The 16,836-nt window shown below is 40.4% G+C and overlaps 1 protein-coding gene across 13 annotated transcripts in view; it reads left to right on the top strand.

The window, feature by feature from the left end:
- The window catches only part of VPS13B (vacuolar protein sorting 13 homolog B), a 623,510-nt gene that overhangs the window by 456,390 nt on the left and 150,284 nt on the right, over nucleotides 1–16,836 (top strand). For all 13 annotated transcript variants that reach the window (XM_084849024.1, XM_084849023.1, XM_084849026.1 and 10 more), the window contains one exon: nucleotides 7,289–7,696. In XM_084849024.1, coding sequence (XP_084705150.1) covers nucleotides 7,289–7,696 — 408 coding nt within the window. The remainder of the gene's footprint in view (nucleotides 1–7,288; nucleotides 7,697–16,836) is intronic.

Here is a 16,836-nt window from a genome sequence, read left to right as displayed (position 1 = left end):
GATTTAGGTCATACCTGAATGGTTCAGTGATTTCCCCTACGTTCTTCAATTTCAGCCGAAATTTTGCAAGAAGCAGCTCATGATCTGAGCCGCAGTCAGCTCCAGGTCTTGTTTTAACTGACTGTATAGAGCTTCTCCATCTTTGGCTGCCAAGTACATAATCAATCTGATTTCGATATTGACCATCTGGTGATGTCCATGTGTAGAGTCGCCTCTTATGGTGTTGGAAAAGAGTGTTTGCTATGATCAGCGTGTTCTCTTGGCAAAATTATATTAGCCTTTGTCCTGCTTCATTTTGTACACCAAGGCCATGCTTGCCTGTTATCCCGGTGATTTCTTGACTTCCTAGTTTAGCATTCCAATCCCCTATGATGAATAGGACATCTTTTTTTGGTGTTAGTTCTAGAAGGTGTTGTAGGTCTTCATAGAACTGATCAACCTCAGCTTCTTCGGCCTCAGTGGTTGGGGCATAGACTTGAATTACTGTGCTGTTGAATGGTTTGCCTTGGGTTCGTACTGAGATCATTCTATCGTTTTTGAGATTGTACCCCAGTACGGCTTTTCCCACCCTTTTGTTGACTATGAGTGCTACTCCATTCCTTCTAAGGGATTCTTGCCCACAGTAGTAGATACAATGGTCACCTGCATTAAATTCGCCCATGCTTGTCCATTTGGGTTCTCTGATTCCCAAGATGTCGATGTTCAATCTTGCCATCTCATGTTTGACCACCTCCAGCTTACCTTGATTCATTGATCTGACATTCCAGGTTCCTAAACATTCCAGGTTGTTCTTTGCAGCATCGGATTTTCTTTTCACCACCGGACACATCCACAGCTGATTGTCCTTTTGGCTTTGGCCCAGCAGCTTCACTCTTTCTGGTGCTACTTGGAAATTCCGTCTGCTCTTCCCCAGTAGTATATTGGACACCTTCTAACCTGAGAGTCTCATCTTCCGGCGTCATATCTTTTAGCCTTATGATACGTTCCATGGGGTTTTCTTGGCAAGAATACTGGAGTGGGTTGCCATTTCCTTCTCCATTTTTCTGACATTCTTTTTCTGACATTTTGTCAGAACTCTCCACCATGACCTGTCCGTCTTGGGTGGCCCTGCATGGCATAGCTTATGGCTTCACTGAGTTACACAAGCCCCTTCGCCACAACAAGGCAGTGATCCATGAAGGGGAGAGAAAAGTTACAAAGAATCCAATGGTATTGCTATAACTGGTCATAGTGGTGCTCTTTAACAGGAAGATCACCTTGCCTAAATAGGCAAGGTGATCTTCCTGTTAAATATGCCAATCAGGCCTTGTTTCTAGAGATGGGCAAACTCCCAAGCTCGCCTTAGACTAATCCGAAAATAAACCAATATATTGGAACAAAATTGGAAGCAAATCAGTATGTTTTCCAGTCCAATCCAAGATGCTTGGGAAATAAACTGTCCTGCCTGCCAACCCCAAAGCATCCTACTCTTCCTCTTACTTACCTTCAAATATGTCAGTAGCAGTAGCAGCAGTAGAGCGAGGAGAAGATTTTTTCCCCCTTCTTCCCTCCTTCCTATGGTCATCGTGATGGGTTCCACAGCATGTCAGGGCTGAATGACTTGGATAATAGAGTGAACGAACAGGGAGATTATTTTGATGATACAGATCTAGGGCAGTATCCAAGTGCACCATTCCACAAGTGGGACACAGCACTGATTCTCTTCCGCAAACAGGGGGTACTACCAATTCCATTCCATAAGTGGCAGCCACCGCTTGTGCAACAGAAATTTTGCACTTCCTTTAAGAAGCCCTGAAACAAGTGGAAATGCTCCCTTCTAGATTGGGACAGGTTGGCGGAGCTCCCTTATGCAAGCTCTGCTGACCTGCCCTGTTCCAGAAACGAGTGCTTCTGCTCATTTGTGGTTCCTAGAAGAAGCACTAAATCCTCATTGCAAAAGTCGGGCTCCCTATAGATATTTAATTGGAAGAAAGTTCTGTTGGCATCAGTAGCACTTTTAAGTATATATATTCCAGTTCCAAATTAACAAAAAGGTGATAACAAAAAACTAAACAAAAAACTAAACAAGAACAATGGGCTGTATCCAATGCTTGTTGTTCCACAAGCAGGAGAGCTGCTGGTGAAATGGATTCCCCCCCCCCCAAAGCTCTTTGTGCCCCCAATCTGCTCCGGAGGGGTGAGGGACCCTTCAGAGCAAATTTGGGCAGGGCGGTACATGGAGGAATGCAAGGGGAAGGAGAGGATTAGGAAGTACCAACATAAGAGTGTTGGATCCAACCCAGTATCTACAATCCTGCAAGGAGCATGAGCACACTAAAGATTTTAAGACATTTTCAGCAGTCTCTCAGGAAAGTGTAGGAAGCAGTTTGGGTATCTGATGAAGAGAACTGCCACAAAAGAAAGTCCTAGAAGACTTTTGGTGCAGATTGTGTATTTGATTACCAGAAAGACGGGGTATGGTGATATTAACGAAGAAATAACAGATTAACAGATGCAGTTATAGGGATTATCCACCATGTGTTAATGGTGTTTATACATTTTTTCAAATTTTATTCAGTTGTACTAATGGAAAGAAGAAACCAAGAATATTCAGATAACTATAAGTTACTTTAAGACTTTTTGTCAGTTTCATTCGCTAAAAAAGGGGGGAAAGGAAGATATGGTTTCAGACAGGATTCTCAAGAGTAAGGGATATAATTTTTCTTTATTGATGTTATGATTTTCTTAAAACTTGCCATATTGAATCTATTGCTTTCTGTAATAGATTTCAAAATGCATCATAAATGTAAGTCATTTGATGACTAATGGGGTCAAGTGAAGCTGGAACATTTAAAATGCAGGGGGGAGAGAAGGGATGACTGGACAGCATTTTCAGGAAACTATTATATTTGATTTTTGCTCCCCCACAGGATGTACATGAACAAATTTTATAGAATTGCCTGTAAGACAGACATTCCATTTCTGATTTCATTATTGCAATGTGAGTCTCTACCATTTACTGTTAAATTGTCATCAGTTATAAAAGGTGCATACAATAAATGTAATCTATTTTGATTTATGTGATCTCGTTTTTTATCAATGATTATTTAATCATTCTGTGCTCTGGTCAGTATTGGAACATTGTGAATAGTAATTAGGAAATTGTAATTAATAGACATGGATTAACATAAAGATGCTCATAAAAATAATACACAGAAAAGCACAATAAACAAGAAAGCAGAGTCTAAGTTGGTAACACTAAGTAGATTTTTGTTTTCATTAAATATGTTTACATATTTTTGTATCTCAATTTGAAATACACTGGCTACACTTCAGATTCAGTAAAATCACCTGAGTATACACAACAAACTGTTCACATATAGGTGTGGTTTTCCCAATTGCCCATCTATGTAGCATCTACCCCCCACCCTGCCATTCCAAACTAAAGCAGAGTTTCCCCTGCCACATTCCACAAGTGGCCAGAGATGATGCCTGTAAAATTAAAGACACTTCTCCCCCATACCTCTGCAGCCCTTGTGCTTTAGGATTCAGGATTGTGTCCATAACATGGAAACTAGTATGATGTAGTGGTAAGAGGTTTGGGAACCCCAAATTCCAACTCTCACTCTGCCATGAAGCTTACTGGGTGGCTTTGAACCAGCCCAACTTGTGCCACAGGTTGTTGTTAAGTTAAAATAAAGGCTGGTGTGGGTGGGGGGACCATGTATGCCAGCCTGAGCTCCTTAGAAAAGGTCATGATAAAAATATAACAACATAAAGTATGTTAATTCTACTAATTCGTGTCAGTGTAATTACTATCTGACTGTAGTAAAGAGAGTTTTTATCATTTACTTTACAGTGAACATTCATCACAGCAATACAGCAATGTATTGATAATTGTGTGATAGATAGATAGATAGATAGATAGATAGATAGATAGATAGATAGATAGGCGGGCAGGCAGGCAGGCAGGCAGGCAGGCAGGCAGCCTGGCAGCCTGGCTTTTTTCAATAAGAGTGCAATCTTGTGCATGTGTAGGCAGAAAAAAGTCCTACAACTCCTAGCATGCCCCAGCCAGCCATGCTGGCTGGGGAATGCTGGGAGTTGGAAGACTTTTTTCTATCTAAATATGCATGGGATTGCACCCTAAATTATTCTTCTTGTGTTCCTATTGGCCATTGTGCAACTGTATGTTGCTTGTTGTTCATTGTGTTTTTTCTAAGAGCAAATGTCAATGGATGACGGGTGAAACAGTTTAAGGTTGCATTCCTGCTCCATTAAAGTAAATGTGAAGTTTGCTATTGACTTCATTAGGAACAGAAATGCACTCTAGAAGCACATTAGTAGCACAATGTTATTTCTGTTTCATAGTTGTGCTCTAAAGATAGCCAACACTTTTACTATGTATTATTTTCCCATGTGTAAAATATGCTGCTTTCATTATGTGACTGTTAAAATATTTGCTGGGAGGCTCCAATCTGAATATTTATGCAATTATAAACGTAACTGATGGAGAATAGCTTATTAAAGAATTTGTTTATTAGGCATGATGACTTTTGTGTGGTAGGAAGTTTCATTGTAGAAAAGATTGTATAACCATCTATTTAGTATAGTTTTTGTGGCCCATAAGTAGAGTCTACTTCATCTCTCAGAAACTAAGTAGACTCTACTTCTAGGCCACAAAAGCTTGTAACATAATAAATTTAAGGCGCAATCCTAGTGCGACGATCATAAGCCTCCAAACTTCATCTCCCTGTCCTCTCACCCTGCATTTTTGCTAGACACTTTTTTGCCTGTGTAGCAAAAACATCTCGGAGGGGGAGGGAAGGTGGCTGGAGAGACCTCAGGATAACTCATATCCTGGTCTCTCCAGTCTCCTCCCTGCCCACTGAAATGCCCCTTTTCCCCCCTCTCCAAGGTTGCATTCCTGACCTCCGAGAGGAAGCTGGCATGGTTCTTTCCATGCCAGCTGGGAGGGGGTCTCCATCCTTGAATCTGAGAATCCAAACTATCCTACAGCCCTCAGATGCTGTGGCATCGTTAAGGTGCTTCAGTATCCTTTGTTGTTTTCAGTTTCTAGTTTATGATTAATAAAATTGATAGACAAATTTGTACTTACCAACTATATAGGTATAGTGAGACAAGCATGCAGGTTTTCCTACTTCGTTTGTAACATTGTACCTTAGAAGCACTTCAGGTTGTAGAGCCTACATATTTGTAATTAACATTCTGTTCAAGTCATTCCAGTAATGTATGCAAGGAGAAAAAGCGGTGGGGAAATAGAAATTTAGCTTTGTAACCTTTGGCATACCTACTTTGTACCATCAGGGGAACCTTAACATATCAAAGTTGGATATGGGGTCAATTTGTGTATTTGCCACCTGGAATCATAAATCGGCAAATTAGGACCGCAGCCTCATATATTAGTTGGGAGTACGGCCACTTGAACACAGTGGGGCTTGCGAGCAGACAATGAAAGGGAGAAGAGAATTGGTGTGGAGAGGTAGGTTGGCGCATTCCCACAGACCTGACCCGTCATGCCGGCATAAGCTGTTGGTGTTTTATTATTTATTATTTTATTATTAAATTGATTAATCGCCCATCTGGCTGGTCACCCAGCCACTCTGGGCGATGTACAGCATACAATAAAACAGTTTAAAACAATAAAATTCTACAGTAAAAACATTTTCTAAAATACCCTAACCCACCCCAAATGCCTGCCTGAACAACCACGTTTTTAATGCACGATGGAGCTGAACTATTCTCAGATATTTCTCTCTTAGGTGGAGCAAGGGAAATAACTTTAGAGTGTCTTAAGTTTGCATGATTCAGTCATGGTACACAGCGGCTGCCTTCACACATAATGATAAACCAGAATTGCTGGCTTGTCCTGGTTTACTGTAAAGAGCAGTATGTTGGTACACACATTTCTTTTGCTTCTGCTTTGCTCTTTTCTTCATGTGAGCAGGTAAAACAACTCAGAAATGAAAAACTTTGCATGACATCCAAACCTGGGCTCCTGGTCTGTTGCAATCAAATAAGCCAAGATCATAAGCCAAACCAGGGTTTGTTGTTGGCTGATATATACTGACTTGTTTGGGAGTAACAACTCAGGAGTCCGGGTTTGGATGTCAAGCGAAGCTTTTCATTTCTGGTTTGCTTTACCTGCTTGTGCAAAGGAAGGAGTGAAGTAGGAGGGAATGGGCTGTGTGTACCAACATATTGCTGATTTGCAGAAAACCAGGAGCTGATCTACACAACTGATTTAATGTGGAGGGAGAGCACATCAGGGTTGTTTGCGACAGATGACACTGTCACCAATCTGCAGCCACAGCGCAGCTTCCCTCTGGAAAAAGGAATATTTTTGGAAAGTCATTTTAGTGCATTGTTTTTCTTAAACGCGTGCCTATTTCTGTGACCTAGCTGTGACTGGCAGTGACCTGGTCAAGGGGTGGGGCCACCCCTCCCACCTCTCCCACCCCATTCCCTCTTTTTGGATTCAGGCACTGCTTCCCATTCACAAGCATTTACACATTTATTATCATTATTATTATTATTATTAAATTTATTAATCGCCCATCTGGCTGGTCACCCAGCCACTCTGGGCGATGTACAGCGTACAATAGAACAGTTTAAAACAATAAAATCTACAATAAAAACATTTTCTAAAATACCCTAACCCACCCCAAATGCCTGCCTGAACAACCACATTTTTAATGCATGACGGAAGCTCATTAAAGAGGGGGCATGGCGGAGTTCCCTAGGGAGGGAGTTCCACAGAGTGGGGGCCACCACAGAAAAGGCCCTCTCCCTCGTCCCCACCAGTCTAGCTGTCCTGGCTGATGGGACAGAGAGAAGGCCATCCGAGGCTGATCTTGTTAAGTGGCCTATCTGGTGCTGCTGGAGGTGCTCCTGATGATAGGCTGGGCCAGAACCATATAGGGTTTTAAAGGTGTTGTGCTAGAGGGTGCTTACACTAGTGCTACGCAGTGGCATAAGCAGAGCAGCAGTGCTGGATACTACCATGAGAGTGTTTATGTCTGTATGGTAGTGACTACTTTTCAGTGATTGAATATGCAGTGCCTTATTAGAATAGAAAGCACTTTATTTCTAAATGTGATAAATTGTAGGACTATTATTTATGCTACACTCAAGTGGGAAGCCAGGTTTCTGCCTACTTGAAAAGTAGTTGAAACAAACTTTCATCTTACCATTAACTAATTGTTTGGAGGTGCATTGTTTTTATAGAAAAAAACCAGTATGAGTATTTTCTTTTGCTCACTCTGTCTCTCTCCTGTTTGTCTTACAGCTGACATAAATGTGGATATATCAAAGCCCCTGAAAGCCAATATCAGCTTTGTCAGGCTAGATCAAATAAAACAATTTCTGAAAAAGATTAGAAGCAAAAATGATTATGAGATCCAAGAGGAAAATGCTTCAGTAGCTGATTGCCTTCTGAAGAAGGATGACACACTAACATCCCAGTGCTATAAAAGCAGGATTTCTGACTCTGAAGATCATAGTGATGGAGGGCAAAAGATTTCAACGAAAGAAAACCTTTGGTTGGGCATTTCCTGTTGTCAGAAGATTTCTATCCACACCACTCAGATGGTGATTTCTATGGAAACTCGCCCAGATCCTAGTAAACCCTGCCTTTTAGCATCTTTATCAAACCTCAATGGAAATTTGAATGTCAAAGCTAACTCTAAGACTAAAGGTAAGAATGTTTAAGTTCTATTTGTTGATGACAACAATGATGACAACAATGAGGTATAATCAACTTTAATTTAATTATAACACAAGCTGACTAGCAGACCCAGGGGGTGAACACAAGGCTTTAATTTTCCATTTCAGTTTTCCACTTCAAATAGAAGAAATGGGCAGTAGACAAGAAAGCTTAATTCCATTACTGCATGTTAGTACACTGCCCTAATCTATATTACTGTATTGCACACTCTTTGGAATGCATAGTCTACACAAGGCCCAAGCAAAGGACTTCTTTTTTGCCCTTCCCATCCACTTTATGAAAGGCTACTTAATCATTAGCTTGTTCAAAGCCCCACCCTTTCCCTTACATATCAAATTCTGAGTGCAGTTTCAAGTGCAGTTTGTCCAGAATATGCCACCATTGGGCTATGCCCTCATTGGCTCCATCCTCTTGAGGTGCCAGTAGGGGGAAACATCTTCAAAGTAGTACCAGACATGGATGTTGCATGCAGGTTTGCTTGAGTGATTCATCAAGGGCAACAGCATCATGTCCAAGGTAGTTCCACCTTAGAGCAACCACTTTAGGAAGACTGTGTATGCCCAATGCCACTTTAGAAGTGGTTCCCCCTCATTTTAAGAGGAAGCTGACCAGGGAAGAGGGTGTAGCCTAATGGTTCACTTGGCCTTTTTGTCTCAGGCAATAAAACTGACCCTGACTTTTGAATCCTCCCCCCCACACACACACACACGTTTCTTCATTACTAGTGCAGAAGGAAGGAAGGAAGGAAGTTCTGCACCAAACATACATGACCATAGGTTATTGTATAATATGTGTTACTGGTTTGCAACTCTAGTTATCCACATCTCCAGTATTTAACTGTAATCAAGCTGGAGATCTCCAAACAATTTTATTCAGAAACTCACCTGTGTTAATCTATAGTGTATGTCATATTGCTTAGAATTGGAGTCTGGAGGCAGAACTTTCCGGTATTCTGCTTGTTCTTGATCTTGCATGTCAGAAAACAGTTGTGGTAACCTGTGTATGGTTTAGTGAAATGAAGAAAAACTGCTTTAATTTCTGTGTGTGATATAGAAATCATACAACATATAATATGCTGTGGACTCTGAACTATAATAGCAAGTATAATCATATTCACTAATTTGTAAGCTATCAACCTGAGAGAAGTATTGCCTCCATAATATGTTATATGATAACAGGCCAAACTGTTACCCATCATTGTGTTCTAAGAAACTCTGTGGCGTGTGTGCCACAGTATATAATCAGTATATAATAATTTGTTATAACACAGTTCATCAACCTAGGCCCAGTTTAGATGAACTAGCAGTTTAGATTAACGGCTTGGGGCCAGGTTACCTGAAGGATCGCCTCCTCCCATATGTGCCTGCTCGGACCTTAAGGTCATCATCAGAGGCCCTTCTCCGTGAGCCCCTGCCAAAGGAAGTGAGGCGGGTGGCTACTAGGAGGAGGGCTTTTTCTGTTGTGGCACCCCGGCTCTGGAATGAGCTCCCTAGTGAGGTTCGCCTGGCACCTACATTGTACTCCTTTCGGCGCCAGGTGAAGACCTTTTTATTTTCCCAGGCATTTTAGCTTTCTAAATTTTTATCTTTGCTGTTTTAAATCTGTATTTTAAACTCCTGTAGTGCTGCTAGGTTTTATTGTGGTTGTATTGTTATATTGTGGTTTTAATGTTCTATATATTTTAAATTGTTTTATTGTGTGTTGTTTGGTTTTAGTTTTTGTGAACCGCCCAGAGAGCTTCGGCTATTGGGCGGTATAGAAATGAAATAAATAAATAAATAAATAAATAGATAGATAGATAGATAGATAGGGAACCAGGATTTAGGACTCAGGATTTGTTCCCACCCACTCTCCCTAGGTTCAGCATTACCTGTGACCACTAACCTAGTATAAAATTAAACTGGTTTATCGAAGTGAATTTCTGTCCCAGTCAGACATAATGCTAAACCATAGTTTAACATTACAAGAATGAGCTCTTTCTTAGTGCCCAGTAAGAAGAGATTGAAAGCTTCCACATTCAGTTTTGAATAAATCACAGTTTCCCTTTATGTCCAAAATCTGGAAATTATTGTTTATTCTAACTATGGTTACTTCAAACTAACTAACTAGTTCAAACCATATAACTATGATCCTGATTTGTTTGAATACACCACAATTAGACTAAACCATAGTTTTCCAGGTACAGATGTGGTATATTCAAAACCAAAAGTAAGATTTCAGTCACCTCCCTTTACATGTAAAGGAGGACGAGAAGCAAAGGGTGAGGCTCTCTGTGGCTCATTCTCATAATCTTAAACCATGGTTTAGTGTTATAACTGAACTGGGCTTACAAGTGTACTAGGTTTCATTTTAACCTGATCGTCACTGATGCGAAACAGACAAGAGCTATTTTTGAGTGAAAGGGGAGTGCTTTTAAGAGTGTTCACAGTCCTCTGGTTTGTTCCTGTTCCCTATGCCCCAGTTTTCCTGGGTCCTTCTGAGTAACATGACTGTCACCTAACAGAATTTGAGGTATCAATCCCTTTTGTTAGGTACATAGGCTGCATTCGGACATAACAGTAAGCTGTGGTTATTAGGTGTGTAGCTCAGTCATAGAGCACATGTTTTTCATGCAGAAGGTCCCAGTTTCAATCCCCAGTATCTCTAGGTAGAGTTGAAAAAACTCCTGCCTGAAGCCCTGGAGAGCTGCTTCCAATCAGGATTGAGAGTACTGGGCTAGATAGACCAATGGTCTGACTTGGTGTAAGGCAGCTTCCTATGGTTTAATCATACTGGAACAAGCCTAGATAACCCTTGGGCTCACACACTCTTCCTTCTTTCTCTTCAGGCACAGCTGCAAGGAATAGATTAGAAGCTTTTATTTCTGTTTTTGACTAACAGCAGTTTGTCATTTTTGTCCAAACCCTAAACTGTGGCTAATCTTAACTATGGTTTGTTGAAACAAGCAACCTTCATAAACCAAGATTTAAAGATGGTTTGTTTCCACCACATTTTGTCTGGATTTGGATGAAACCACAAACTACAGCTTGTCAAAAATGGAAGTGGATGCTTCTGATCTCCTCACGGATATGCTGGAGGAGGGGTGGGGCAGCAAAAGCCTGACACTTACCTAAGCTCATTCCAGTAGCGAGAGTTGGAGCTGGACATGTAATACTGTTCGTATATGCTAAAGTAATATGCCACAGATTTGTTTAAAAAATGATAATTAAACAGTCCATACATTTTGAGTGGAAGAATCAGTTGTGAAATTAGGACCACAAGTACCAAATTGTCTCCACTAATTATAGTTACTATTGGAAGCACATAAAGAGAAAATAAACCTATGTTTATTTGTTTTTTTTTTACCACTAAACACACATACACATGCACATCATAGAGCAAACACAAAGCTTAACTGAAAAGTATGAAGCATAAATGGTCTTCCATTCAACTTTTGGGATTGTACTGATTTTTTATGCTGTGTTAGGGAGTCTCTTATTAAAAGTCATTCAAATGGTACATTTTTCTTAACTGGATAGTAGCCAGATTTTAGTGAGTTGGCATAAGTAGCTTAAGAGATAAAGATAGCAATTTGTAGCTGAGAAGTATAAGTTCCAGGCCAAGCTGGGTGATTTATTGCTTTTTCATCAGGAATATTCCTACTTGGGCCAATAAATCCTAGCACTTCTTTATTGTTTTAAGAGTAAAAAATGAAAAATTTAAGGTTCACAGAACATGAAAGACTGTTGAAGTGCTGGAGGCCAAAATAATTCTTATCCATAAATAAACATTTTTATCCATAAATACGCTGCTGTACAGACAAGAAGAGCAAAGGCATTCTGATCGTTGTATCTCAATTGTAACATGGAAAGACCAGCGGTAGAGTAGAAAATAGGGCATTTCTTAATACTTTTACATAGTTATACCAGTCAGTTTTGTCTGTTCTTGTAATTCTTTCTCATCCATCACTTTCCCTCAGCTACTCTTGCAATAACCCTTATCTGGTATGTTAGAATGTCTACAAAATATTCCTAAATCCCAAAGCCCAATGTCCTTCCATTGATGTGTGAGGCTGTAAAAAGCAATTTGACAGCCTCAGCTGTAGATACCGTTTAATCTTGATCTTCGTCCATCTATTTCAGCAAGATAATTCTTGTTCTCACTGAGGTGGTAAACCTGTGGCAGGGTTGTTTCCAAGCTTGAAGGCTCCTCCTCTTCATCTGCCAGACAGAGGGCAAGTGGCTGCTGCTTCTCAGTCTCCTTTACTCGAGTGGGCAGGTGACAGTGGTGGCTAAGAGCTGCAGCCACATACATGGCTCAGAGGAAGAGAGAGATGAGCAAGAGTTGGCTGTTGCTCCTAGTTGCCATTGCCACTTGTTCATTAGCCCATCGGGGAGAGCAAACAATTTTCAGCAGCAGGCAGCTGCCATCAACTCCCGCCCTTGGCTTCTGAGAGGTGGTGGCAGCAGCTTTTAGGAGACATTGCCATTCACTTCCTTCCCTGTTTGGGAAGTGAATGTCAGTGGCAGGCTCTCACCATCTGGCAAATGAGGAGGTTGTGGAAGATGAGGAGGCGGTGTTGTGCAGTGGGGGAGGGGAATTGGCAGCAGACCCCTCCCCACCAGGCTGCAGGTGGGGCTCGCATGGCGTAATGTTCTTCAGTTCCAAAAAGCCCCTGTCCATAGAAAACTAGTCAGTCAGGGAGTGGAATTCTAGCCTAGCTTTCTCCCTGACCTGGTAGTTTTTTTGTGCAGATAGATGGTGTGGGGGTGGGACATTCCATTATATGAGTCCTCATCTGCAGCCTGAAGTAGTACAGCCCAAAATCAGGTTTAACACCTCGGTGAGAACATAGCCCATAATCTCTGGAACATTCTCATACACTCACAGCATAATCCAAGACACGTCTGTTCAGAAGTCAGTTCCGCTGAGTTAAAAGGGGCTTACCTGCAGGTAAGTGGGTGTACGATTCCAGCCGCAGTTACACTTCTAAATGTACGTGGTATTCAGAAGGAGAGAGACTGTGAATTTAAATGAAAACTGCATGCAAATCTCTAGAATGTTTTTAATCTAGTAAGTACGCTACATAAACTAATAGCAATGTCAGACTTAATCAAAGTGAACGTTATTCATTGAAGAGGAAGAACTTCCCTAACCAGATTGTAAAGTGGGAAAGGCAAAGTGATTTCATATTTCTCCTAGTGTAATAATAATATGTTTCAATTTGACAAAGCACAGACATATGCGCGCGCGCACACACACACACACACCCCTACCTATCTCTAGTCACTCAAAGTTTTTAAATCTGGAGGCTATAGTTAAGGAAAAGTACACTTTTGGGGTTTTAATTGATAATAAAGCATGTTTAATGTGCATTAACCTCAGGTATTCTGTACACGTTTTTTTTTTAAAGAAAATCCTTGTAGGAACAATAGTACAAATGCATGAATTTCTTATTTCCGTGTATTTAAACATTAATTGATTAAAAAACTGGCTAGGACTGCAGTAGAATATAATTTTTGCTTAAAGTATTACTTTTGAAATATATTGTTAAAAAAGAGATTGAATTTGCTTGTTTCCAGGGCAACTCTGCAGGTAAGTATAGTTTGGCTGAACATAAATAACATTGCAGTAGCTACATCTCAGATGAGAGTATAATATCAAAAAAATATCAGAGTCGTTCCCTTTTTATTTTCACATTTTTATGGATATACCGTTTGAGCTGAATAGAGCTAATGTTGGCATATGAAACTAATACGCAAATACTTCATTGTGTTTCGGATTTTTACAATCGCATAACTGTGGTGAACATCTGCAGCAGCTGCATTTTACGAATTATTTGCTGAAGCGAACGGCATACAATGACAAAAAGTAGTCATCTCAGATGTACTGTTAAAACAGACAAAATAGCATTGCTTGCCTTTTATGCAGAATGGCCATCTGCAGTACAGATGTTATAATAACCAATGACTTCAGATTCAATAATTGTAGAAAAATTTCATTAAAACCTCAACAATTTGCACTTGTTTACTTGAATCTGCATAATTCTCCCGTGAGACAACACAACACACTTGGGGGTTTTTTTCGTTCTCACTAGCAGTGGCTTTGATCCTTTTTGATGTGCTGACTTTAATAAACATACTCAAAAGGCGCTGTTCAGAAAACATCATGGAAAAAACTACAAAGGAACAATTATAACAGCAGAAACTACTCTAATCCCTTACTTACGCAAGCTATTTTTAGTGAAATATGTTTTTTTACAAATTTTATGTGACAGTATTTTATAAACAGTGTAAATGGCCTCTTTTCCAGATGAGTCTTTCTGTAAGAGATGGAAGTTGGTTTATAATGTAAGAGGATTCTTATGTGCCTAGAACCATTTTTAAAACCTCACTTGGGAATGTCTTGTAGGCATGTTTCCTCCCAACAAGAGCATATGACCTTGCCTATTGACTTTAAAAGAGTTTTAATTGATTGAGAGCCTTGCATTAAAATATTTTTTTCAGATATTATTAATTAGGACCTTTTAATCTGGAATTTTAATAGACATTTTTCTCTACTACTTTCTACTTAAGCGATTCTGAAAAATGTAGTTTGTTTTTATTAGTAGCAGCTTATCTTTTAAAAAACACACTGACCTAATAATCTTCCATGTATGATAGGGAAATAGCATGCACAGAATTCTGTGGGATCCTGCTATCAGAGCTGCTATTTAGTATTCTGTGTGTAAAAACCCATGAGGAATTCCACTGAATGCATTGGCATGCCTGATCAGTAGATCTGCTCGCATATGTGAAAACAGGCACAGTGGTAATGCAATGTGATTAGCCAGTTTATCTTCCCATATGGGCTTATCTCCATTTTAACACAGGAGTGAATATGTATCCCTATCAAAGTATATACACAGTGCTCTTTTGCACATGGGTACCTTTGAATTAAAACCAACGTTAACTTTAAAAATGCAAATGTTTTATATCCATTTTTTAATAAATGTCTTGTTCTGCCTAGAATTATTACTTTTTAATGAAAAGCAGAATAACAGAGCAGTATCTATGTTAATTGAGATGTGTATTGTTCAGGTCCAACTTACAATACAGGAGCTGTTTGCTATCTACAAAGAGGGCAATCCTATGGCTCCTAGACAGTGTCTGAGGCTCCATAGGATGCTGCAGATCTTCTCCATGCCCATAAACAAAGGTGCAAGTATGGAGGAGGAGTTCTGATCATAGATCTTCCCTCCCCCACCCCTCTCCCAACCACCACGTAAAGCTTTTCTTATGAGGTCGCAACTGTGACCTCATAAGAGAAGTTGGAGATGGAGAAAACAGGGTGTCCTGCTGGGAGGGGAGAGAACAAGCCAGCGTACACAGAATCCTATGGCTCTCCAGTCCCTTCCCCACCCACCAAAAGGTAAGTCAGCTAGATGGGGTCAGAGGCCTGTAGCTGTTTTTTGCAACTTCATTGGCGGAACGGAGGCAAAATTGCCTCTGTCCCCCTCCCACCCTGCTGGACTCTTGCCAGCAGGGCATCTGATAGGTGGAGGGCTCTGAACCCGTAGGACTGTGCTCTTACTGTACTGAACTGTATAATATAGCACAGCCAGAGTGGTTGGAAGGGATAGCGGACAGGTAGCACCACTAAGCTCGCTGGTTCTTATCTAGGAGGGCCTGCATGAGAGCATTATATAATATTGTGACTTTGTTAGCGTGACTGCTGCTTCGGCTAAAATACTCACATTGTGCTATGTGCTCCTGGTGGAATCTTGAGTATTTGTTTTTAATAGTAATGTCATGATTATAGAAGCTTGTTTGCAGAAACCTCAGTGATTAAGTTTTCACAAACATTTTCAACCTTACATGTCTATAATTAAGTATAGTTGTCATCCTTTGGTTGGATAATGGGGTCATCTGCCTGACTGTTCCCAAGTATAGGATTGCCCTGATGCAGTGGTCTGTGAGGTAGGCAAAATGCTATTGGGATACTTCATTGTCAGGTCATTCCAAGTCATGTGGAACTAGGCCTGCAACTAATTTAGGGGCTTAAAAGTCCAGTTTAGAGGGGGGAAAAGAATGGCCACTAGCATTCTAGCTATTAGAGGGGCAGTGAATAAGGGTCTTAATTATGAAGGCCACACACCAGTGTAGTTTCATAGCATTAAGGGTGCCCCACCCCAACCGCTGCACTGCTACCTCCTCAGAGTCATACTTGGATTCCCAGAACGCAGTTGCCAACTAGCCAAATTAGGTGTGTTTTAGTGGCTCAGAGTCTGCATCTGTAAGAAGCTGACATTCACTATAAGCAAACAAATATTACAGTTTCACTCAATTTCTCATTTTTTTAATCTTAAGTTTATGTTATCCTGAATATTGAGAATTTGTTTTTTAAAAGTTTGCATGAAAATTCATAAGCATTTTCTGTACATTCCTCCTAATACCTGCATTTTTATACAAACGTTATCCTAATATATACAGTTTTTTCAAGCAATTTTCCTAATATAATGCATTTTAAACGTTTCCCCCTAATATACCCATTTTGTGTGCACTTTCTCCTAATATAATTCATTTGTACACATTTTTTTGATTGCAGAACTCCATTACCCAATTTGGAATTCAAATTCTGAAGAATTCGTTTCGCATATTGAACCAACAAATTTCTCTCCCATCCCTACTTAGGTCTTCATTTTTCCAGAATCAGATTTTGCTGATACATTATGTCCAGAACAGTTTCTTGGCTTCCTGCATTGCTTCTCAATCCTGCATTTTCTCAGTACCTGCCCAGTGCTCAGAACAGGGCAAATATCTTTTCAGCAGCTTTGATATCACTATGCATTTGGTGATAGTGGTGGATATCAGTGTAGCAGCACCAAGTGGTGCCCTGGTGCCACAAACAGGATCTGCTTCTGGCATTGCAGAACTTACTACTGGCAATGACACTGTCAAGGCGAAGCAGTCGGTGCACCTCCCTAATCCCTCAATGCTTATTTTGTAGTTCAGCTGTGTGAAGGCTGCTGTTTTACTGAAGGCACAATATATGATTTAGCAAAATAATCTAGGACAGTAGCTAGAAGTTCTGAAGAAAGTAACTTAAAACATTGCTCATAACCAGTTTGTAGTAAACAAAGATGGATGCTG

Source organism: Heloderma suspectum, chromosome 4, assembly GCF_057233095.1.
Source record: "Heloderma suspectum isolate Gila_16-S chromosome 4, 16-S_ref, whole genome shotgun sequence".
NCBI classification, from domain to species: Eukaryota; Metazoa; Chordata; class Lepidosauria; order Squamata; family Helodermatidae; genus Heloderma; species Heloderma suspectum.
This window is presented reverse-complemented; position numbering and strand designations above follow the sequence as displayed.